Below are 24,785 nucleotides of genomic sequence, written 5' to 3'. Positions count from 1 at the left end.
TAATGACAGGATCAAATTCACACATAACAATCTTAACCTTAAATGTAATTGGTCTAAATGCCCCAATTAAAAGACACAGACTGCATCAGTGTGCTGTATTCAGGAGACCCACTTCAGGTGAAAAAACACACATAGGGTCAAAATAAAGGGATGGAGGAAGATCTACAAAGCAAATGGAAAGAAAAAAAAAAAAAAGCAGGGGTTGCAATCCTAGTCTCTGATAAAACAGACTTTAAACCAACAAAGACCAAAAGAGAAAAAGAAGGGCATTACATAATGGTAAAGGGATCAATGCAACAAGAAGAGCTAACTATCCTAAATATATATGCACCCCATACAGGAGCACTCAGATTCATAAAGCAAGTACTTAGAGACCTACAAAGAGACTTAGACTCCCACAGAATAATATTGGGAGACTTTGATACCCCACTGTCAATATTAGACAGATCAGTGAGACAGAAAATTAACAAGGATATCCAGGACTTGAACTCAGCTCTGTACCAAGCGGACCTAACAGACATCTACAGAACTCTCCACCCCAAATCAACAGAATATACATTCTTCTCAGCACCATATCGCACTTATTCTAAAATTGACCACTTAATTGGAAGTAAAGCACTCCTCAGCAAATGTAAAAGAGCAGACATCACAACAAACTGTCTCGCAGACCACAGTACAACCAAATTAGAAATCAGAATTAAGAAACTCACTAAAAACCGCACAACTACAAGGAAATTGAACGACCTGCTCCTGAATGACTACTGGGTAAATAACGAAATGAAGGCAGAAATAAATGTTTTTGGAAACCAATGAGAACAAAGACACAATGTACCAGAATCTCTGGGACACATTTAAAGCAGTGTGTAGAGGGTAATTTATAGCACTAAATGCCCACAAGAGAAAGCAGGAAAGATCTAAAATCAACACCCTAACATCACAATTAAAAGAACTAGAGAAGTAACAGCAAATTCAAAAGCTAGCAGAAGACAAGAAATAACTAAGGTTAGAGCAGAACTGAAGGAGATAGAGACATGAAAACCCTTCAAAAAATTAAAGAATCTAGGAGCTGGTTTTTTGACCCATAGCTGCAACCTTTACATTTAGATACTGCAGTGGGCATAGTGAGTTCTCCATGAGTTCACAGTGCAATGTACATAGTGAGTTCTCTCCAAGTCAAAGTGCAATGGACATAGTGAGTTCTCTGTGAGTTTACAGTGCAATGGACACAGTGAGTTCTTTGTGAGTTCACTGTGGAATATGCGCAGTGAATTCTCTGTGAGTTCATAGTGCAATGGACTTAGTGAGTTCTCTGGCTCATGGAAGGGAGGAATCTACTCCAAAGACTAGGGACAAAACTACAAATGAAAACTGAGGCTGGGCATGGTGGCTCATGCCTGTAATCCCAGCACTTTGGGAGGCCAAGGCAGGTGGATCACCTAAGGTCAGTAGTTCGAGACCAGCCTGGCCAACATGGTGAAACTCTGTCTCTACTAAAATTAGCTGGGCATGGTGATGGCCACCCATAATTCCAGCTACTTGGGAGGCTGAGGCAAGAAGAAGAATTGCTTGAACCCAGGAGGTGGAGGTTGTGGTGAGCCGAGGTCGGGCCACTGCACTCCAGCCTGGGTGACAGAGTGAGACCCTGTGTTGGGAAAAAAAAAAAAAAATAGATGTCATACATAGTATCTTCCCTGACCACAACAGGATGAAGTTACAAATCAATAACAGAAGGAAAACTAAAAAAATTAAGCAATACATTCATAAACAACCACAGGTCAAAGAAGAAATCAAGGGAAATTAGAAAGTACTAGAAACCAGTGAAAATGAAGACAGCATACTAAAACTTATGAGACACTTTGAAAGCAATCCTAAGTGGGAAATTTATAGCTGTATTACATTAAAAAGGAAGAAAGATTTCAAATCAACAATCAAACTTTACAACTTAAGAAATGAGAAAAAGAACTACATCCAAAGTTAGAAGGAGGAAATAGTAAAGATTAGAGCAGAGGTAAATAATGGAGAATAGAAAAACACAAGAAAATCAACAAACCCAAGAGTCAGTTCTTCAAGAAGATTAACAAAATTGACAAACCTTTAGTTTGACTAAGAAAAAAGGACAGAAGAAACAAGTTACTAAAATCAAAATTAAAGTGGGGACATGACTATCAATTCTAGAGAAATAAAAAGGATTATAAGGGTGCACTGTCAACAACTGTATGCCAACAAACTGGACAACCTAGATAAAATGGGCAAATTCCTAGAGACACAAAATACTGAATTGCAAAGAAATACAAAATCTGAATAGATCCATCATTAAGGGGACTGAATCGGTAATCAAAAACCTCCTGACCAAAAACAAACCGCCCTGAACCTGTTGGCTTCACTGGTGAATTCTACCAAACCTTTAATGGAGAACACCGATCTTCAAACTCTTTTAAAAAACTGAAGAGAGCACTTCCAAACCCAAGTGATGAGGCCAGGCAGCGTCATGCTGACACAAAAATCCTAACTCAGTATCTGAGAATAACAGCAGCATTTTTTAAAAAGTGGAATACACTCACTTATGGTGTCATCAGACGGATTTTAAAATTCCAAGATATCTATTCATGTTCTCTCAGGCGACCACCCAGATATTTGCATTTTTGCCTCAGTTCGCTAAATGGCATGGTTTTGAGTTTTCATAATACATTTTTTTCCCCAGCAAAGTCCTCCCCCAACAATGATGCTCACCAAGGCCATGGCACCTAGCACACTGTCCTGCACATAAAATGCCCTCAAAACCCATGGAACGGGGTTGATCCAGGAATAAAACAAGCAGCAGAGATCGGTTTGTGCAAAGATAGTAAGTAGGTACCACAAATAAGACGGAAAGCCTACAATTCAGCAGCAAACATTTTACATTTATTTGAGAAATTATTTGCAATTAGGTCATCAAAAGATACCGGTTTAAAGCAGTGGGTTTTCAGCCTTGACCACACAATATAATCACTTGGAGAGCTTTAAACAACACTGCTGCCTGGGTCCCACTCCAGGGAATCCAATTTAACAGGTCTGTTGTAGTTTGGGTTTTGGGAATTTTAAAAGCTCCCCAGGTGATTTTAATGTGCAGCCACGGATATGGATCACTGGTTCAGGGTGAGAGATACATTAGCTGTGTGTGATTTTCATGTGTGCCCCATGGCAGTTCCTCAGTTTGGGGTCTTGGATACAGCTTTGCCCTGTTAAAATCAAAGGACTGCTTCAATACCCAGTCAGCTGTTTGGCTAAATTGCAGCAGGTGGAAACGTCTTCTCAGCAGATCTATCTTTATGTTGCTTGCTTTTCAGAGTAAGAGGTTGTTTCAGGCACAGTTTGATTTAGCTTGCTTTGAAAATCATAAATAGCCTACAAATACCAAAAATGGATGAAAAGAATTTGCAAACATATGGAGTGCATTATCTATGTTTTCAAATTTCCCCTATAATTAGAAATAAAAAATATATTGCTGGAGCCTTGATTCCTAAACTCAGCCCTCAGCTGTTTCCCTAAGTTATTTTAAGTTCTTCCAAGACAGTTCAGCTTTCTCTGGAGGGAATTATACCCAATGGGTATAAGTGAAGAGCCCTAGATGGGCATTTACGGAAGTGTCATTCTCCAGAATCTTGAAGGCCTAGGGGAGATGCATGAGTACTGTGGTCTATACAGGTGTCTGGACTTTGGAGTCAAGTATAGTTGATACTACTGAGTCACAGCCTAGTCACTTAGTAACTTCAAGGTTTTGAATTTGATCTGGAACTATTAGGTAAATCTCATCTGCAAGAAAAGGCATAATGATACTGATTGAAAAAATAATAGCAATTCTTCATACTTCCCTATCTATGCCCTTTGCAATGAGATTTTATAGCTGCTCCCATAAACAGACAGAATTTGTTTCCCCCAGTCTTGTATCTGGGTTGGCCTTATTTACTCTGGCCAACAAAATGCAGAGAGTATGACAGTGTGCCAGTTTCAGGGTTAGGCTCAAAGATCTTGGATGCTTCTGTTTTTTCTTTCAGAACCCCGCCATCTCCATGAAAACAAGCCCACGTTAGCCTGCTGGAGGAAGAGATACCATAAGCAGGAGAACCAAGGTACCCCAGTTGACAGCCAGCTCACCCCCGGAAGCAGAGCTAAACATACACACATACACACACCACACACATAGAGCTGAGTTGTGACCAGAAGAATGGCCCAGCTGAGCCCAGCCTAAATTGCTAACCAGCTCAATTATGAGCTAATTAAGTTCCGGGATAGTTTGTTATGTAGCAATAGCTAACTCATACACACACCCATTGCAGATGGGACTCAATGACATGTTGATTACAAGTTACTGGTAAACAGCAGGCCCCCTCTATGTTCTGATTTCCTTTCCCTCTTACTAAAGTTGGATCTCTTGGGTTGTACAGAAATGCATATAGACATGTGTGTATGTGACTGGTGCTTCAGCTCACACATTTCCCCACTCCAAAGAGGAAACAGACAATCATAGCTTGGCCACTCAGGCCCCAAGGCCAAATTGCAAAATAAGAAATTTGCTTTTCCAGATGCAGTGGCTCATGCCTGTAATCCCAGCACTTTGGGAGGCCAAGGTGGATGATCACTTGAGTCCAGGAGCTCAAGACCAGCCTGGGAAACATAGCGAGACCCAGTCTCTACAAAAAGTACAAAAATTAGCCAGGTGTGGTGGCACACACCTGTAGTCCCAGCTACTCAGGAGGCTGAGGTTGGAGGATCGCTTGAACCTGGGGAGCAGAGGTTGCAGTGAACTAAGACTGCACCCCAGCCTGAGTGATAGAGTGAGACTCTGTCTCCAAGGCAATAACAACAATGACAAAGTTTGTTTTTAGTCTATTCCTCCCATACCTAAAGTCTGCAGGTCAAAGCTGTGAATAGATTGGAAGGCATGAGATTCCCTTCTCCTGGGAACCCATCGTCCTTTGATCACTTCCATTTTTCACAGATTCTCTTCTTCTGATGTGATTAGGTAATGAGGCCAAGATTAAATTTGAAGCTCTCAGAGACCACAGGATTTTTCTTTCCAAGGCTTACCAGCACTTTTAGTTTCTAACATCACAAATACTAATTGCGGCCCGGTGCAGTGACTCACACCTGTAATCCCGGCACTCTGGGAGGCTGAAGTGGGTGGACTGCTTGAGCCCAGGAGTTCGAGACCAGCCTGGGCAACATGGTGAAACCTCATCTCTACAAAGAATACAAAAATTAGCTGGGTATAGTGGTGTGTGCTTGTAGTCCCATGTACTTGAGAGGCTGAGGTGAGAGAATCACCTGAGCCTGGGAGTTAAGGTTGCAGTGAGCTGTGATCGTGCCACTGCACTCCAGCCTGGGCGACAGAGTGAGACCTTGTCTCAAAAAAAAAAGAAACACTAATTGCAGGACACAACTGGGACAAAGAACATGATGAATTGAACCTGAATTCTCATTGCACCTAATATTCACAAGCATGTACATTACTAAACAGTGACATATCTTCCAACAATTCCAGCAAGTTCCCAAGACTTGTCATCCACACCAGGTATTAGACTGAGAGGGTGCCCCTCTACTTGTTACTGGGATTAAAATGGGACTGGTTTGATGAATTCAGGGAGACAGAGGCTAAAATATTATGAAGGGAGCAAAGCTTTATAGACACATGAAATAAAAACAGCTCTAGTGAAAGCAGTGCAACGGCCAAGGTTAGCTGACTCAAGGCAACTTCCTTTTTCTTTTCCAATAAACAACATTTTCAGGGAGAGAAGCCCAGGCTGGATGTAAGAATGCTTTGATGACTGCTCAGGAACATGACTGAATTCAAGATGAATAAAAGAGATAAAATCCACATTTTAATTGTAAACAAATGTGTCCCTGAAAAAAACTCAGATCCAAAAGTCTATGTATATGTTAATCAAATGCAAGAAAATTTTACAGTATGTGTCACTTATTATGTATCTCTTTTTCTCAACCCCTCCCGTTTTTCAAACATCTAAAGTTACTAAGTATGTAGTTACTTTCTAGGGAGGAAAAAAACCCAAAAATAGAATACCTCCCATTGACTTCAATGTGAACATTAATACTGGAAAATTAGATTTTCGTTTCCTATTTTGTCTGTATTGTTATCTTTTAAAAAGACAAAGATGCAGAGTTTTATACGTGAGATAGAACATTGTTTTTTTATTTTTAATTGTGGTAAACTACACATAAAATTTACCATCTTAACAATTTTTTTTTGAGACAGGGTCTCCCTGTCACCTAGGCTGGAGTGCAGAGGCACAATCACGACTCACTTGACTTCCCTCACTTGGGAGGCTGAGGTGTGAGGATCGCTGGAGCCTTGACTTCCCAGGCTCCAGTGATCCTCCCACCTCAGCCTCCCAAGTAGCTGGGATCACAGGTGCGTGCAACCATGCCCAGCTAATTTTTGTATTTTTTGTAGAGACGGGGTTTTGCCATGTTGCTCAGGCTGGTCTTGAACTCCTGAGCTCTAGCAATCCACCCTTCAGCCTTGCAAAGTGCTGGGATTAAAGGTGTGAGCCACCAGACCCGGCCTCCATCTTAACTATTTTTAAGTGTACAGTTCATCAGTGTCAAGGGTATTCACATTGTTGTACAACCAATCTCCAGAGCTTTTTCATCTTGAAAAACAGAAACTCTAGATCCGTTCAAAAACTGCATTTTTTGGTAAAAACAAAACAAAACAAAACTCTGAATGTAAAATGCTTCATTTCTTCACTTATTAGTCAATAATTGCAGTGTTCGCATTCTATGCAGAATACCCTTCCAGGAACTAGGAACTGTGGAGAGATGGAAAAGAGATAACAAATGCGCCTATGAGATGGAAGGTCCCCGGAAGGCAGGGACGGGGCGACATTGTATCTCTGGTTCTCCCTAAAGTTCCATACCTAGTGCTGTGGCCTTCCATGTGCACATCCATGCCCACCCCGTGTCCCGACTCCCTGCTTGAGCCTGAGCCCCGCCAGCCCCAGCTCCCGCCTGTGAGGGCATATCCAGGCTCCTGGGGCCCACGACTCCAGGTGCTGGGATTTGGGGATTTATGGTGTGATGTTCTTCCCACATCCTTTTCATCCTTCCCCTCAGTGCCTGCACTGGCCAGTACCGGCCTTTCCTTGCCCACAGCTCTGCTTATTCTGCTCCAAGCAGCTCCCCTCCCTTCCTCCTTCCTCCTGCTGTGTCTCTTTTCAATATGTGTGTTCCCTTCCCTCAGTAGAATAACTCTTCTTCCACTCCCTGTCTCATTCACTGGGAACCAAAAATCCACTCCATGGCATAGCATTCCCAGTTTTGAAAAAAGTTGCTGAGATCGCGCCACTGCACTCCAGCCTGGCCAACAGAGCCAGACTCTGTCTCAAAAAAAAAAAAAAAAAAAAAGGTCACATTCTGGAACAAAAACCAGCGTCATCCACCTCTAGAGATGTTAGAAGTAACTGAAAGTCCTTTAGGATCTCCAAAAAAACTTTTCTTTCTCATTTCCTTCTGGCTCACGCCTGTAATCCCAGCACTTTGGGAGGCCGAGACGGGCAGATCATGAGGTCAAGAGTTTGAGACCAGCCTGGCCAACACAGTGAAACCCCGTCTTTATTAAAAATACAAAAATCAGCCGGGTGTGGTGGCATGCACCTGCAGTCTCAGCTACTCAGGAGGCTGAGGTGGGAGAATCGCTTGAACCCGGGAGGCAGAGGTTGCAGTGAGCTGAGACCATGCCCTTGCACTCCAGCCTGGGTGACAGAGTAAGATTCCATCTCGAAAAAAAGAGTTCCTTCTAATTAAACTATTTTCCTCAAGCACCAGTATTCAAGATAAAAAATTTTTTAAAACAATTATGATGGTAATAAAAGGAATAAAGTACTGACACAATGCTGCAACTTGAATGAACCTTGAAGATATTTTGCTATGCGAAAGAAGGCAGTCACAAAAGTCCACATAGTATATGATTCCTTTTATATGAAATGTCCAGAAAAGACAAATTTACAGAAAGTAGATTAGTGGTTGCTTAGGGCTGGAGGAAGGGATAGGAGGGTGACAGCTAAAGGATACGGGGTCTGCGCGTTGTGGGTCACGCCTGTAATCCCAGCACTTCACGGGGCCGAGGCGGGTGGTCCCTTGAGCTCAGGAGCTCGAGACCAGCGTGAGCAACATGGCGAAACCCCATCTCTACAAAAAAAAAAAAAAACTTAGCCGGGCAGAGTGGGGCGTACCTGTAGTCCCAGCTACTCAGGAGGCTGAGGCAGGACTGCTTGAGCCCGGGAGTTCAAGGCTGCAGTGAGCCAAGACTGCACTCTAGCCTGGGTGACAGAATGATACTCTGTCTCAAAAAAAAAAAAGTTATAAAACTGACTGTGGTGTTGGCTGCACATATCCGTGAATATATTAAAAACCACTGAATTGTACAGTCTAAATAAGCAAAATGTAAGGTCTGTTAACTGTATCTCAAGACAGCTGTTCAAAAAATTTTTTAAATTATGAACTATTTCATACACACAAAATGGTATATGTATGTATACATATATGATATAAAGAAAAATAAAATAAAATACTCTGCACCTATCATCTGCCTAATAAATACAATTTCACCACCACCCACAAAGCCTTCTGCATGGCCTCTCCCAAATATAACCCTTTGCCTCCCCATCTAGGAGAACCATTCATCTAAAGTTTGAAAATTATTCCTGGCCAGGTTGGTGGCCCACACCTGTAGTCCCAGCTACTAGGGGTGGAGACGCTGAGGTGGAGGATGGCTTGAGCGCAGAAGGTGGGGGCTGCAGTGAGCGGGACTGCACCACTGCACTCTAGCCTGGGTGACAGAGTGAGACACTACCTCAAAAAAAAAAAAAAATTCCTTTGACTATCATTACAGTTTTACTATATATGTACATATGTCTAAACAATACAGTTTAACTTTGTAAGTTTTTAAACTTTTCTATAAATGTATCAGTTACACTTGCAAAATGCATTTTTCAGTCAACACTGTTTTTAAGAGCCTTCTGTGTTTTATTCAATTCTATGTATTGTTTACGAACCAACAATACTCTAAATTGAAGCTACTGAAATCTACCTCACAAAGGATTCATGTGAGATAATGAATATAAAATGCTTATAGCAGTGCCTGATTCATTATAGGTATTATATATGTAAAATACTGTATGTTAATAATTGTATATATTATAGCAAGTGTCCTTTCTCTGTGAATGTGTATTAATATTATTTCATCAACTACATTAGCCCTTAAGAGTTTTCAAAATGTAGTAAAATCCAAGTTACACAGGCCTTTGGGAAATGCCTCATTCTAGATATTGAAAGTTTCTGTATAGCTAAGATTTGAGTTTTTCATGTACCAATTCATATACCAATGTTATGTTTTTAAATTTAAACAAATTAAAAGAATGAGCTTTATGAAAAAACTTCAGCCGTTTCCAAATTCTCTTCCAAATTTCTTTATGAGCATGTGTGACAAAGCTTTAATCAGACCACAAACTGTTTCGTGTTCTGCTTTTTTTTGAGACAGGGTCTTGTTCTGCCACCCGGGCTGGAGTGCAGCGGCGTGATCATAGCTCACTGCAGCCTCAAAGTTCCAGACTCAAGTGATCCTACCACCACCTCAGCCTCCTGAGTAGCTGGGACAACAGGCATGCGTCATCAGGCCCAGCTAATTTATTTTTATTTTTAAAGAGACAAGGTCTCACCATGTTGCCCAGGCTGGTCTCCAACTCCTGGGCTCAAGCAATCCTCCCACCTCAGCCTCCCAAAGTGTTAGGAATACAGGCATGAGCCACCATGCCTGGCCATGTTCTGCTTTTAAGGCATGACTTCATTTGTATGCCTCCGTACAGCGATATGGCCTATGGAGCTGCCATGGTTAATGTTTGTGTCCTTCACTGATCTCCACACCAGTCACGGAGAGAGCAGCCCAGGAGAAAATGACACTGTCTAGTTCTTAGGCGGGTCATACATTCTTCTTGGGGGCTGTCTTAGTCCATTTGTGCTGCTATAAGAGAACATCATAAAATGGGTAACTTATAAACAACAGACTTTTCTTTCTCACAGTTGTGGAGGCTGGGAAGTCCAAGATCAAGGCACTGGCAGATTCACTGTCTGGGGAGGGGCCGCTTTCTTGTTCATTAGATGGCATCTTCTCCCTCTGTCCTCATATAGAAGGAGGGGAAAGGCAGCTCTCTGAGGCTTCCTTTATAAGTGCATGAATCCCATTTCTAACCTCCCAAATGCCCTACCTCCTCATACCATCACATTGGTGATTGCATTTCAATACATGAGCCTTGGGGGAACACAAACATTCAGACCATAGCAGGGGCCATTATTATTATTATTATTATTATTTTATTATTTTTGAGATGGAGCCTCACTCTGTTGCCCAGGCTGGAATGCAGTGGCACCATCTCAGCTCAGTGCAACTGCCGCCTCCCGGGTTCAAGCAATTCTCCTGCCTCAGCCTCCTGAGTAGCTGGGATTACAGGCATGCACCACCACACCCGGTTAACTTTTGTATTTTTCGTAGAGACAGAGTTTCACCATGTTGGCCAGACTGGTCTCGAACTCCTGACCTCAAGTGATCCACCCGCTTTGGCCTCCCAAAGTGCTGGGATTACAGGCATGAGCCACCGTGTGTGGCCCACAGGCCATTAATTTTCTCCATTGCAGCCATTGTTGCCAGTTTCCACTCTGCTGTCTGAGGGCAGTTTCAATCTGTAAGCCAACACCAATTGATTTGTAGCAGCTGCCTAGAACCCTGTGCTGACGGGAACTGTGAGGTCAAGTTCAGGTTCAGCAGGAGGGCGGCCTCTGATTTAGCACAGGTGTCTGCAATAGATACATTTCCCTGCAGTGCTGCTCCTAACTGTAAAGAGATGATGTTAAACAACTCCAGGGCAGTGCTAGGATCCTAATGAACATAACCTGATCACTCCCTGTGTTTCTGAATCAGACAGCTGTCTCCTTTCACCAGTACGGCCTGTATACGGTTATGATACATTTACAAGCACATAAGTTTATGGACACTGTCATTGTGCTTTGGATTTGCACCCTGACCCAGGCATTAATTTATTTAAAAGAATATTTTAACATTGTCAAAGAGTTGAGCATCTTTAAATTGTTTCTTTCTCTTTGTTTTGTTGCTGTTGTTGTTGTTTGTTTTTTTGAGACGGAGTCTCACTCTGTTGCCAGGCTGGAGTGCAGTGGCAAGATCTTGGCTCACTGTAACCTCCACCTCCCGGGTTCAAGTGATTCTCCTGCCTCCGCCTCCCAAGTAGCTGGGACTACAGGCACCTGCCACCACACCCAGCTAGTTTTTGTATTTTTAGTAGAGACAGGGTTTCACCATGTTGGCCAGGATGGTCTTGATCTCTCGACCTCGTGATCTACCCGCTTTGGCTTCCCAAAGTGCTGGGATTACAGGCATGAGCCACAGCACCCGGCCAATTCTGTTTCTATTCTTTCTAACTTTATTGCATTATGGCCCGGAAATGGGATGTGTAAAATTTTTGTCTTTTTATATTTACTGTCTATATTTTTTTGTTTTCAGAATATGATCAAAGATATTTCTATTTCTTTGCAAGTCTATTAGCTCAGATTTTTCAAAATTATGTTACTATTTTGGGTATACATATAGATATGTTTTGTTTCATGTGCTTTTTTTTTTTTTAACCATTTCTGGCCTTTCCATCTTGCACTTTTCCTTCCATACCCTGTGCTCTAGATTCTATGATCTAATATCTGTTTGTCAGTTAAGACTGCTTTCAGCTCTAGAGACCAGAAAATCTGACAGAGTGTGAATAAGCAAGGGAAGGAGATGAGGCTGAAGAGGCAGGCTCAGGCCAGTGTGTAAGCTTTTATTCCATCACAGTGAGAAGCCAGTGGTAGGGTCTAAATGGGGCTGTGGGGGTATATCATGTTTTTCATGTTTTTAAGAGATCACTCTGGATGCTGAGTGCAGAATGGACTGTGGGAGGGCAAGAGAGGCAGCAAGGAGAAGGTTTGGAGGCAGTCTTGGGCAGCAAGCCAGTGAGTGACGAAGGTGGCTGAAACTGGCTGTAGAAACGCAGAGAGCAAGAAGAGGCTGCAATCAGGATGCGTGCTGCAGGCAGGGCCACAAGACTTACTGTGGGATTGCATGGCAGGTGAGAAGGGAAGAAGTCAGGGGTGAGTCCTTGTACTAGAGTCATCTGGATACTCCGCTCAGGGAAGAGGCACCACATCTAGGGGTTATCAGCAGCCAGAGAGGAGGACTTAAAGCTGCAAGACTCTGTGGGGTCACTCTTGAGAAGAGGGCAGTTTATATCTCTCAATACATTTTTCAGCTGATATTTACATAGATAGAATTTATTTTGCATCTTCAAAATATGCAACATTTTAAACTAAATGGTTTGCTGGAAAAGCTTCACGGTGCTTCCAAATACAATTGGTAGACCATCAGGATCACACCAGTCACTTTGTGGAGTTGATGTTTCAGTCTTGGGCCACTGCTACCACACACAAAGCAACTGTCTGGTGACAATTACATTAAATATGAGGTGACCAAGAAGCAATGCTTTAAGCCTTTTACATCTTAACATGTTATTAGTAGCTGTTATTTATAAAACATCTAGCTGCCATATTGTGATCTAGGAAATTAGTAGGGTTTTTTTTAATTAACTTGCCACGCCTTATAATTCTGCTGTTTAAAATAATGGGAAACAGGTTCTCATTCGGTTTTTCCTTGGAAAGAAAATGTGACATTTCAGTCATAGATTACATTTTGACTTTTTTTTTTTTTTTTTTTGAGACAGAGTCTCACTCTGTCGCCCAGCCTAGAAGTGCAGTGGCGAGATCTTGGCTCACTGCAACCTCTGCCTCCCAGGTTCGAGTGATTCTTCTGCCTCAGCCTCTTGAGTAGCTGGGATTACAGGCATGCGCCACCACACCCGGCTAATTTTTGTATTTTTAGTAGAAAGCGTTTCACCATGTTGGCCAGGGTGGTCTTGAACTCCTGACCTCAGGCTATCTGCTCGCCTCGGCCTCCCAAATTGCTGGGACTACAGGCGTGAGCCACAGCACTCACCCAGATTACCGATGTTTTTAGTGGCAGATGACTTTCCGGCCTTGTCTTAGTTTTAATTTTTTTTTGAGATGGGGTCTTACTATATTGTCCAGGGTGGTCTTGAACTTCTGAGTTCAAGTGATCCTCCCACCTCAGCCTCCCAAAGTGCTGGGACTACAGGTGTGAGCCACGGTGCTCGGCCAGATTACTGATGTTTATAATGGCAGATGACTTTCCAGCCTTGTCTTAGTTTTATTTTTATTTTTGGAGATGGGGTCTCACTATATTGCCCAGGCTGGTCTTGAACTCCTAAGCTCAAGTGATCCTCCCACCTCAGCCTCCCAAAGTGCTGGGATTACAGGCATGACCCACTGTGACCGGCTTAGTTTTTAAATTCTTAATTATTTACCTTGTAAACTACTTAATTCCATTTCTTCCACATCTCATAGAAAAACTGATGCTCCAGGAAGATGTATCACCAATATTCTGCTGTTTTGTATCCTGCCACTGCAGAACTGGGGCTGTGCCTCTCTAGTTTGAGAAGCATGTAGTAACATACTTGATTTTGCCCTGAATCAGTAACGTACCGCATGCTGGGAGCCGCAGTCTCTTAACCGCTCCAAGCCCATGACAGAAAAACGAAATGGAAAAATGACTTAGGAGAATTATCACTATTAACCCCCAGAAACAACACATTATTAAAAGCGGTTCTGAAGGGCTATTTAAAAGGGAAATCAATAGTAGTTTCAAAGGAGTCCTATTGTAAGGCAAAAATTGTGCTTTACCTTCCCGCACAAACTTCCCTAATGTTTTGGGAAGGACTGATGCAAACTTTTAGTCCTGTTGGCCTGTGTTAATAATGGCCAAGAGGTCCCCAATGGGTAACAGAGTCCTGTGAACCAAACAGTGTGAGAAGTCAGAAAGCAGCTGGGTGTGGCCCCCAAAGCAGCTTAGGGGGTTACTTAACTGTGCGGCTACATTTCTTGACCATATACTAAAGGAACTGGGCCTTTCCATGTGATGTTTTCCTTTTATAACGGTGGCAGGAAGCGGTCCCTCTGAGGGGCCTGACCGAGGTATGCGCCGGCGCCAGGCTGGGGTCCAAGGGGCGCTCCGAGACGGGGCCCATAGAGAGGGTTTAGGGCAATTCCAAGGGATGGCGGGGACGGAGGAAAAGTGGCGTTGAAAAGGCAAGAGCCAGGTTCCCAGCCACTGGGACAGTGAATTTACAGCTTGCGACATCCACCAAAGAGCGGCTGCGTGGGCTCCTAAGAAGTCTAAGAACTGTTCAGAAACCCGGCGCCGCCATCCCCACTCCACCGCCGCCAGGGGCGCACAGCAGCGGGTATGCGGCCGGAGGGAAGGGGCGGGGCGGGAGGAAGGGGCGGGGCGTGCCCCGCCAGCGGAGGCCGGGAGGACCAGGAACCCGGGAGAGCATGGCCACGCTGCGCCGGCTTCGGGAGGCGCCGCGGCACTTACTGGTTTGCGAGAAATCCAACTTCGGCAACCACAAGTCGCGCCACCGGCATCTTGTGCAGACGCACTACTATAACTACAGGGTGAGTGCGGCTGTCCTCGGCTTTCCGGGCCGTGCTCAGTCCCCGCGTGCGAGAGAGGTCTGGGGAGAGTGCTAGGCTTCGCGGGGCGGGGCCGCTGGCGGTGCGCGGAGGGGCGGGGCCCTCGCCCGGCTTGCTGGGAGTTGTAGTCTCTTAACTGCTCTAAGCCAGTGGCTTGCAGGGCTACAGGACTACAACTCCCAGGATGCGCCGGGCGTGGGGGCGGTACCCAGTCTGGAGGGAGCTGTTATCAGGGGCGTTCTGGCTGCTCACTCGTGTCAACCCGCCGAACTGGGAGTCCAGGGAGGGATTCGAGGTTCAGGGCCGGGACCAGGGAGTTAGGACGGTGTGACGGGTGCGATGTGCAACTGCGGGGCAGCCACGTGCACCTCGCTTTTTCCCCAAATCAGGGCGGGTCTCGCGCCTCCTCCCCACCACTGCCTCCTCCCCAGCTTGAATCCCTCTCCCACCTGCGTACCTGTGGATCTCACCAGAGCATCCTGCCTAGGCTCGGCCCAGGAAGCGACTGATTTTCTAAATTGGTTGTGGGAACTAATTTGATATCTGAGAAACTTCAAGAAACTAACCTTATCATGGGGGATTAAACATTTTACACTTTAAATGGATCAGCTTAATAACTCAGGTTTGACTGAGCAGTGTTTCAGAGATGTTAAGTGGTGACCTGATCAGTCAGAACAGGCTGGTGTTTGAGCCTTGGGACAGTGATGACTTTTACAATGTGGCAACATTTGAAGCCTGCCGTGTTTTTAACACCTATGTTTGGATGTCAAGCTCATCACAGCAGTCAGGGATGTATACTTTAACTCGCCTGTTGCATTTTTCTGTCTCGAAAATGAAAACATACAGGAGCACCATTGCTTGCACATAGATTCTTAGTAATTGGATGTCCATAAATTAATTCCTTATGCCCCGACAGATAGTTTGTTTCATTCCAGGATAACACCAGGGTAAACAAATCAAGGGATATTCAATTATACTATATTTCCTTGAAAATAAAATAGTGAAAGGAACAGGACATAAAATATACAGCATTGCTAATTTGCAAAAGATTAAATGCAAGCACGAGTTTTCCATTAAAAGTATTCTGTTCAATCCCCTTCCTGTACTGTACGTTTGAATGCAGAAATGAAAAACTTAAGTAGTCAGATTTCTCTTTGCCTGAGATAGGTAAGTTAACGTAAGAGTTTTGTTGCCCGTGTTTTTATGTTCCAGTGAAACTCGTGGAGAAATAACAACTTTCATGATTTTGTTTCATTCCTAAAAACCTGGGTGTTCATCTTCATGGAAGTAAGACCTTGTTTGTATTACACATTCCAATAGGTTTCATTTCTCATTCCTGAATGTGGGATACTATCGGAAGAACTGAAAAACCTGGTCATGAACACTGGACCCTATTACTTTGTGAAGAATTTACCTCTTCATGAATTAATTACACCTGAATTCATCAGTACCTTTATAAAGAAAGGTAAGAAAAACCTGAAATGGCTGTGAACAAGGCTGGATGAGGAAGGGTAGGGAGACCACATCACGATGCTAGGGCTGTTCTTTTGTTTCAAACAGGGCCTGTGGTATAGTCTGTGTGGTCAGGTGCACACACGTTCTCCCCCGCATTCTCATCCTGTTCTTTCTTGTACCCTCTTTAGGTGGTGGTTTCTGATTGCAATTGGCCACAAGTGTTGGATGGGGATGTTGTAACATGACAGTATCCGTCCCCTTAAAATGAGGATTAATGGAGAGGAGAGACTTGCAATCTGTGTTCGGATGCACTGCTGTTGAAGATGTGGCTGCAAAGACACTATGCTGTCAGCAGTCCCACAGCAGCTGTCTCAAAGGGTTGGTCTCCGGATACAGCCACAGCTACTGTTCACAGAGCAAAGTGCTCGTTGGGGTCCAGTGTCTTCTGCTTAGATTTTGTAGCCATAACCCCTCCTCTGCTCACCCCATTTCCACCCATATCTGCTGGGTTGGACTGGTTTGTTTCAGTTGATTCCTGGGAGCCATTTGTTTGAAACTATTTCAGAGGGCCTTTAGGGATTCCACCCACACTACATAAGTCACCTGTACAGTGGCCACATGCTTATCTTGTGGTAGCCCCCATGTGTGTCCTCTCCAGTGAAGATATGAAGAATTCTAGTTACCAGTAGCTCCTCTCATTCTGACACTGCTGGGGCGACTTATGAGCTGGGCATCTTGTCTGGTCTCATCACCGTTATTCCTTTCATCTATTTCGAGGTCTGACACCAGTCTGTGAATTACATGGACACTGGCTGTAGCAGGCACTGTTAAATGTCTTACCAAATTTAACCCTTGCAACAACTTTATGAAGCAAGCCTATGATCCTCATTTAACAGGTGAGGAAACTGAGGCTTGGAGAGGTTGAGTAGCTTTTGAATCTTAACCTGGAACTCTGCCTCTGAGAGGTGTATGTTTATCTAGAATTCTACTTTGGACCCCTCTCTGCGCATCCCCAAAGGTCACGTTCCGTTCTGAGTCAGTTTTTTGCTTGATGATAGTAAACTTGCACAAATAGGCCCTTGGTCAGGGAGTGAACTAGCTGGAGCTTGGTCTTCTGCATGCTCCAGCTTACCTTTAGCAGATGTTTGGTTTATTGAGTGAGCTGGAGCAGTGGTAGAAACTGACCTTTAATTACCTGGAAGACTGGTTATCTTGTAAAAATAATCCACTAACATCTTGCAGGTGTAATTTCTTGTTTTAAATTTTTCCTCTGTACTTTCTCTTCCAGGTTCTTGCTGTGCACTAACATACAATACAAATATTGATGAAGATAATACTGTTGCCCTGCTACCAAATGGTAACACTTTATTTTTTCATCTTTCTTTAATTGTTAAAAAAAAAAATGCATACTGTAAAAAAAAAAAAAAAAGTCGGCTGGGCATGGTGGCTCACGCCTGTAATCCCTGCACTTTGGGAGGCCAAAGCAGGTGTATCACCTGAGGTCAGGAGTTCGAGACCAGCCTGGCCAATGTGGTGAAACCCTGCCTCTACTAAAAATACAAAAAAAATTAGCCGGCGTGTTGGTTCATGCCTGTAGTCCCAGCTCCTTGGAAGGCTGAGGCAGGAGAATCACTTTGAACCTGGGAGGCGGAGGTTGCAGTGAGCCAAGATTGCGCCACTGCACTCCAGCCTGGGAGACAGAATGAGACTGTCTGAAAAAAAAAAAAGAAGATATTCAAAAGAATGAGTATAACATGACTTATTTATTTCATCTTTAGTAGAAATTCAGATTATTTTTAATTTCACTATTATAAATAATATCCTTGGATGTATAATGTATAAATAATATCTGTTACAAGACATGTATACATATAAGTAATATTCTTGTGATATAAATAAGATCCTTGTATGCAGTTTGTTACATTGATATCTAACTGCTCAATTTGCCTTGCTTTCTTTTAGTCAGACAACGTAAGTTCTATTTTTGGTATCTTATGGGAGTTATTATTTGATTTATAGGGAAATTAATTTTGTCACTGGATAAAGACACTTATGAAGAAACTGGACTTCAGGGTCATCCATCTCAGTTTTCTGGCAGAAAAATTATGAAATTTAGTAAGTATCATGTGTGTTCCATCTGTTTCTAATCTTGTGGCAATTTAAATTTAAATGTTTGAATTGCCTCTAATCTCTTTGTTCAAAAAAATGTGGCTTTTTAAAAAAAATCTGTCAAACTTCTGACTCGAGCTTCACAGAGGATAGGATGATGCTTTTAAGTTCATTTCTTTTCAGCTGTGGATGCATTTAATAAAGATTGTAGACTTGGACTGGTCAATTAAATATATATGTTTCGGGTTAAACCTTGGCAGGCCAAGGCGGGCGGATCATGAGGTCAAGAGATTGAGACCCTTGTGACCAACATGGTGAAACCCCATCTCTGCTAAAAATGCAAAAATTAGCTGGGCGTGGTGGCGCATGCCTGTAGTCCCAGCTACTCGGGAGGCTGAGGCAGGAGAATTGCTTGAACCCGGGAGGCGGAGTTTGCAGTGAGCCAAGATCGCACCACTGCACTTCAGCCTGGCGACAGAGTGAGAGTCCATCTCAAAAAAAAAAAAATTCAAAGTACTGAACCCAAGATAGGAGTCTACAACTTATTCTTAATAAAGAATTTCCTTTGGTTTCCCCAAGTCTTTATGATTACTAGTAGAAATTCACCCATGAGTGAAGAGATGTTTTGCTGACAGCGTCTGGCTCGAACATCAATAGCTAAGGCCGCCACATCCATAAGTAGATTAAACCTGACCTCTCAAGGTCCTCTGCCCTTGGTCTTTGACCTAGGAAACATATAAATTGAAAATGTCTGTTTTCATTAGCTCTCAAGGTTAGAAGTGCGCACCAGAGGGATCTTATTTATTTGGCAAACCAAAGGGAGCGGAAGAAGAATAAAACCATTTTACTATCCATAAAATTTCCCAAAATTCTAGTTTTTAAAAATGTAACACTTTTTCCATGGTAGAAGCTGTACGTATATGAATGAAATATATGTTCTTTTTTTCATTTTTAAAGTTGTTTCCATTGATTTGATGGAATTATCCTTAAACTTGGATTCTAAGAAGTATGAAAGAGTATCTTGGTCCTTCAAAGAAAAGAAGCCATTGACATTTGATTTTCTTTTGGCTTGGCATAATACAGGTACGAAGAATAAATTATGTAATGATACAGTGATTTTGAAAGTAATTGTTAATTAAAGAGGAGTAATGGAGGATTGAATGGTGATTCACTCTTTAGTCAAGGAATATTCTATACGTATATATAAAAATATTATTAAGGAAACTAGCCCTTCTGACATCTCTGAAAACCATAGTTCAGGATCATGTAGGCACGCAGGCCTTTCTGCCTGAGTCTCTTTGGGTTATATGTAGATCCAGAGATCTTGAGAGTGGCTTCAGAGCAGCTAAATTTTATCTATTTCTCCCCTTTCCTCTCTCCAGCTTACCTTGAACAGCCTTGACTATAATATTTTTAAGTAGCACCAATTATATACACAGTCTGCTTATTTATTATCACAGGGTACTGACTCAGGCCTACCATTAAATGTCAGATTAATTTGTTATAACTTTTAATTGATTAGGACACTAAATTTAGTTCAAAGTTTGCTATTCACCACACAGCGTAATCTGCCTAAAACGGCCATGTATGTTGCTCCTTTTAGAAGTATATCTTTGGCCCAGATAATAATGGATCAAGTCATCAGGAATTATGGTGTAGTACTCTCTTTTGGAGGATAGGAAGCATGGTGGTCTGTTTTAGAAATAGCCCCATCTGTCTGCTCCTCGTGGGAAGTGTCTGGTCACTGGGTGCTCCAAGTTGCTCCCATGAGTCCTAGGTCTGGCCTTCGGTGCCTCTCCTTCCATATATGGTAGACAGAAAAGAGGGCAAAAAGGCTTATTGAAGTTTCAGTTGCGTGAAGTCTTCTATGCAGATCATCCAGACGTTGGATTCTGGATAGCTCCCTATTCCTAAAGCTCCTAACTATTTTAAGGATTTGTCAGGACTGTGAAAGTTCTGAGATTTCCTCATACTTGCAGGCTAACTAGGTAGCCTGCCACAGTCTCAGGGATGCTGGCAGAAGACACATAAGCCCTGGGTCAGAGACACAGGACTTAATTCCTCAGAGGAATGGTAGTAGCCAAAATATATTAGTCAGGGTTCTCCAGAGAGAAAGGACCAATAGGAAGGAAGGATGGATGGATGGATGGATGGATGGATGGATGGATGGATGGGTGGATGGTTCGTTGGATGGTTGGATGGTTGGATGGATGGATGGATGGATGGATGGATGGATGGATGAGAGGAGATTTATTAGGGAAATTGATCATGCAGTTATGGAGGCTGAGGAGTCCCACGACAGGCTGTCTGCAAGTGGGAGACCCAGGGATGCTGGTAGCCTGGCTCAGTCCAAATATGAAGGCCTGAGAATCAGGAAAGAAGATGGTATAATTCTCAGTCCAAGGCCAAAGCCTGACCACCTGTGGATCTGCTGGTGCAAGCCCCAGAGTCCAAAGGCTAGAGAACCTGGAGTTCTGCTGTCCAAGGGCAGGGGAAGAAGGGAGTCCCAGCTCCAAGGGACAGCGAATTCACTGTTCCTCTGCCGTTTTGTTCTACCTGGGGCCCCAGCCGGGTAGATGGTGCCACCCACAGTGAGGGCAGATCTTCCCACTCAGTTTACCCACTCACCTGCCAGTCTTCTCCAGAAACACCCTCACAGACACACCTAGAAATAATGCTTTACCAGCCATCTAGATGACCCTTCATCCAGTCAGGTTGACACCTAAAATTAACCATCACACCGAATATCACCATTTGCACCAGTTCACCAAGTCCCATTTCCAGAGTGACACCAGGCGATGCTGGCACATGCAGTAGGTTGCATTACAGGAGAGGAACCTGGAGTTTAAGAACTCCAGTCCTTTGTAAGGGACAGTAAGCCTGCTGATATCTGCCTGGAGAGAGGGAGGGTGACATTATTTCTATTACACTGGACAGTAAGCAAGCCTGCCCTTTGCCATGGAGGGAGTACTATCTCTGTCTTCCAAGGCCGTTGGCTACACAAACATCCCTGAAAAGATACGCTGGATTTTATTGGGTTTTCAAAGTCAAGCTGGGATGAGGTTCAATCACCATTCAGTTTCTCTTCTTTTTCTTTAATAGAGGTTGTGCAGATAAGCTCCTTCTCTCTGGAGTTCACTAATATTATTCGTACATCAGGAATGCTTTTGGTTTTAAGTGTGAAGTTGAAATTTTTTTATTAGCACAAACAGTGAAACTAGTTTGGGTCTGATCAGAAACTGTTGTGCTCTTCCAGGAAAAGTGTGAAAAAAGATGAACGTTTACAGAACTTGAGCAAAAGGAGCTGAAAGCAGCTTTAAATGATTTTAATTTGAATGCAGCTCTGCACAGCTTCCATCTTACTCAATCTTACCACTCAAATGGGAATGGGTGGGTTCAGGGATTCACTAAACTTGCTTACGATGGTCAAATGGATTCAAATGGCCTTGTGTGGTGTGTTTTTAAGGTTCAGAAGAATCGACAATGATGTCATATTTTTCCAAGTACCAAATTCAGGAGCATCAGCCAAAAGTAGCACTGAGCACGTTGAGAGATCTCCAGTGCCCAGTGCTGCAGAGCAGCGAGCTGGAGGGAACGCCAGAGGTGTCCTGCCGGGCTCTGGAGCTCTTCGACTGGCTCGGCGCCGTCTTCAGTAATGTCGACCTGTGGGTATCTGAACTCCCTGTGTCTTCCAGGGCTCTGGCCTGCTACTTGTTTTTAATAGGAGTTTAATACTTTGGAAGTGATCATGTGATGGATATAAATGTGTTATCTCTCTCTATTTTTTTGGTGACAGAAATAATGAGCCTAATAATTTCATATCAACCTATTGCTGTCCTGAGCCAAGCACAGTGGTGGCAAAAGCTTATTTGTGTACAATCACTGGCTTCATACTTCCAGAGAAGATCTGTCTCCTACTGGAACATCTCTGGTGAGAACTCTTTACCTTTTATATCGCTCATCAGTGCTCTATAGAACAGTATGTCAAATAGTATAGATTTTTTCATTTTGGGAGGTGGTATATAAATAAAATGTACATTGAAAGGAACTGAAATCGCCTATTGCAAAGACCGTACATTGAGTATAATCCTATTTAGTAAGCATATCTTCTCAATCTTCCCTTTTGAAATGTCAGATTTAAGTCTTGAAGGTTTTCCTTTTTAAGCCCAACATCCTTTTTCACATTTATTGGTTTAGTACTTTGATTTTCTTCGATAGGAAGGCTGGATATTAAAAATCTGGTGAATTATCCTGCAACGTTTCAGTTAACTGAGACTCTGAGAACAGTACTCTTAATAGGAGGGAAACGATCCTTAAACACCTGTGGGGTTTTTTGTTTTGGGTTCTTTTTGTCTTAAAGACCTCCCAGAATGAGGGTGGGAACAGCTGAGGTTTGTTTTGTGTGTTGCATATTAGTTAATCCTTATGGAATTCACAGTGTGACATCAGGAACTTATCACACACCTCTTGATTTTCAAAAATTAAAGCTAAGATCTAAGCTTTATTAGAATATCAGAAGTACTACTTATCCTGAATAAATTTTTAAAAATGCAGACATTCCTAACTCTCTTTTAAAACTCTGTTTAACAACTACCTTTTTTTCAGTCACTACTTTGATGAACCGAAGTTAGCTCCATGGGTTACACTGTCCGTTCAAGGCTTTGCAGACAGCCCTGTTTCTTGGGGAAAAAATGAACATGGTTTTCGAAAAGGAGGAGAACATTTATATAACTTTGTGATTTTTAATAATCAGGACTATTGGCTTCAGATGGCTGTTGGGGCAAATGATCACTGTCCACCATAAAAAATAAAAATTAAAAATCGTGTTTGCTTACATTTATGCTTGCTTTCAGATTTCTTAACGGTAAAAGGTCTGTGTGTCCACTCAGGCTTGTGTGATGGTGACATTTCTCAGATCAGCATTTGCTAGCATCCTGCCCTGCACCTGAGACCCGTCTATGATGGCAGCAGGGCCTGCTGTCCAATGAATAGCTCATAGTTGATTTATCTCTGTCAACATAAGCACAGGGTTGTGGGCTACTACGTGGTACACTGGGCCAGGATGTCCAGGGACTGGGGATATTGGTCCCCATCTCACCCCATTGGTTGAGATATATTTTGTTCATTACAACTTTTTCAGATAATAAAAAGAAATCTCATCTTTACCAGGGCCAGTCCCTGTTGTAAGTGCTGTTTATATATTACCATGTTAGAATCTCACACCAACCCTTTGAGGCAACTGAGGCACAGTGTGTAAATACACTACCGAAGTTACAGTGGCAATGGACCTGAGACTTGATCTCAGGCCAGCCTAGTTCCTAAGTGTGTTCTCACGCTAATGCCTGTGGATCAGAGAGGGATCAATGGATACTGTAAATTGTTACAGGACAGGTTGAAAGAATTTTATTTCCAGCAGTAAGGCTGATAAGGACCAGTTGAAAACAACTAAAACTTTAGAATACATATGAAGAACCATTTTTTTTTATTATACTTTAAGTTTTAGGGTACATGTGCACAACGTGCAGGTTAGTTACGTATGTATACATGTGCCATGTTGGTGTGCTGCACCCATTAACTCATCATTTAACATTAGGTATATCTCCTAATGCTCTCCCTCCCCCCTCCCCCCACCCCACAACAGGCCCCGGTGTGTGATGTTCCCCTTCCTGTGTCCATGTGTTCTCATTGTTCAATTCCCACCTATGAGTGAAAACATGCGGTGTTTGGTTTTTTGTCTGAAGAACCATTTTTTTAATGTAAAAAACAAGAGCTGCAAAATAAGAGTTCTTAAAGGGAAAAAAAATTTTTTTTTTTTGTAAATGGAAGCAGAAACCCAAAGAAGTAAGTGGAGTACTGACGCCACTTTTCCGCCTTAGTGCATCTGCCAAATGCCAAATTGAAGTTTTCTTCTCATAGCCTGGGGTGGGAAGGGGCTGCAGAACAGCACACAAAGCTCAGGGCCTGCCCAAGGGAGGAAAAGTAACAGGAGACCTCATAAAGTGAGACTCCAAAAGGATAGATGCAATGTAGGGGTAAACTAGGAATAAATCCATCTGCTTCACCCATCCCCCCAACCCCTGTGAACAGCAAGGAAGATTTCTGTCCTGGGGGAAAACATCTTACTTGAGAGCCTATATATAACCACAGGCAGTTTTTAGGGTGGCTTGTTTGCACCACCTGGATAGTCTTAAAAAATCTCAAGAGGGAAATTTCAAGTGATAACAGGATTTTACTGCCTTACAGGTAACTGGCAGAAGCAAAACAGATTGTCTTTGGAGGAACTCGGAGAGTTTCAAGGAATGTAAGTTCATAGAAAAAAATCACAAGTGTAAAATAGACAAGAACCAGCAGAAACAAGGGGCAGAAGCAGGCCGTTAAGTCTCAGAAAGACTTAAGATGTTAAAGTTAGCAAGCACATCCATAAAGTATGCTTTATGCTTACAGAAATAAGGAGGGTTAAATGGCATGAGTATAAGAACAATGAAGCAGATTGTAAAAAGTGCCAAACAAATCTAGGAATGAAAAATAGAATTGAAATTGCAAATTCCACTGGTTGGTTTAACAGCAGACTAGACGCCACTGAA

General features: G+C 42.9%; 1 protein-coding gene and 1 long non-coding RNA gene across 6 annotated transcripts in view; one reads left to right on the top strand and one right to left on the bottom strand.

The window, feature by feature from the left end:
• Positions 1 to 14,676, bottom strand: part of LOC117980521 (uncharacterized) — a 76,612-nt gene extending 61,936 nt beyond the window's left edge. For all 4 annotated transcript variants that reach the window (XR_008625558.2, XR_008625559.2, XR_008625557.2 and 1 more), the window contains exon 1: positions 14,540 to 14,676. This is a non-coding gene — a long non-coding RNA (uncharacterized LOC117980521). The remainder of the gene's footprint in view (positions 1 to 14,539) is intronic.
• RPP40 (ribonuclease P/MRP subunit p40) lies at positions 14,421 to 23,037 on the top strand. 2 transcript variants are annotated; one of them, XM_003806714.5, is made up of 8 exons: positions 14,421 to 14,619; positions 15,958 to 16,102; positions 17,381 to 17,449; positions 18,112 to 18,207; positions 19,159 to 19,284; positions 21,668 to 21,866; positions 21,998 to 22,132; positions 22,807 to 23,037. In XM_003806714.5, the coding sequence occupies exons 1-8, from the start codon at positions 14,497 to 14,499 to the stop codon at positions 23,003 to 23,005; spliced, it is 1,092 nt and encodes a 363-aa protein (XP_003806762.2). In that variant the 5' UTR covers positions 14,421 to 14,496; the 3' UTR covers positions 23,006 to 23,037. The 2 variants fall into 2 exon arrangements, with proteins under 2 accessions (XP_003806762.2, XP_054969132.1); XM_055113157.2 differs by lacking the exons at positions 14,421 to 14,619; positions 15,958 to 16,102 and adding an exon at positions 16,286 to 16,470.
• Positions 23,038 to 24,785: the final 1,748 nt, after the last annotated feature.

This window comes from Pan paniscus, chromosome 5 (genome assembly GCF_029289425.2).
Source record: "Pan paniscus chromosome 5, NHGRI_mPanPan1-v2.0_pri, whole genome shotgun sequence".
NCBI classification, from domain to species: Eukaryota; Metazoa; Chordata; class Mammalia; order Primates; family Hominidae; genus Pan; species Pan paniscus.
The sequence above is the reverse complement of the archived record's forward strand: the minus strand, read 5'-3'. Positions and strand labels throughout refer to the sequence as shown.

Excerpts from the sequence above, each read along its gene's own strand:
- RPP40 (XM_003806714.5), top strand. The coding sequence starts at position 14,497 with ATGGCCACGCTGCGCCGGCTTCGGGAGGCGCCGCGGCACTTACTGGTT. Across the intron at positions 14,620-15,957 it reads CGCACTACTATAACTACAGG|GTTTCATTTCTCATTCCTGA; the intron begins GTGAGTGCGGCT and ends ACATTCCAATAG. Across the intron at positions 16,103-17,380 it reads CAGTACCTTTATAAAGAAAG|GTTCTTGCTGTGCACTAACA; the intron begins GTAAGAAAAACC and ends TTTCTCTTCCAG.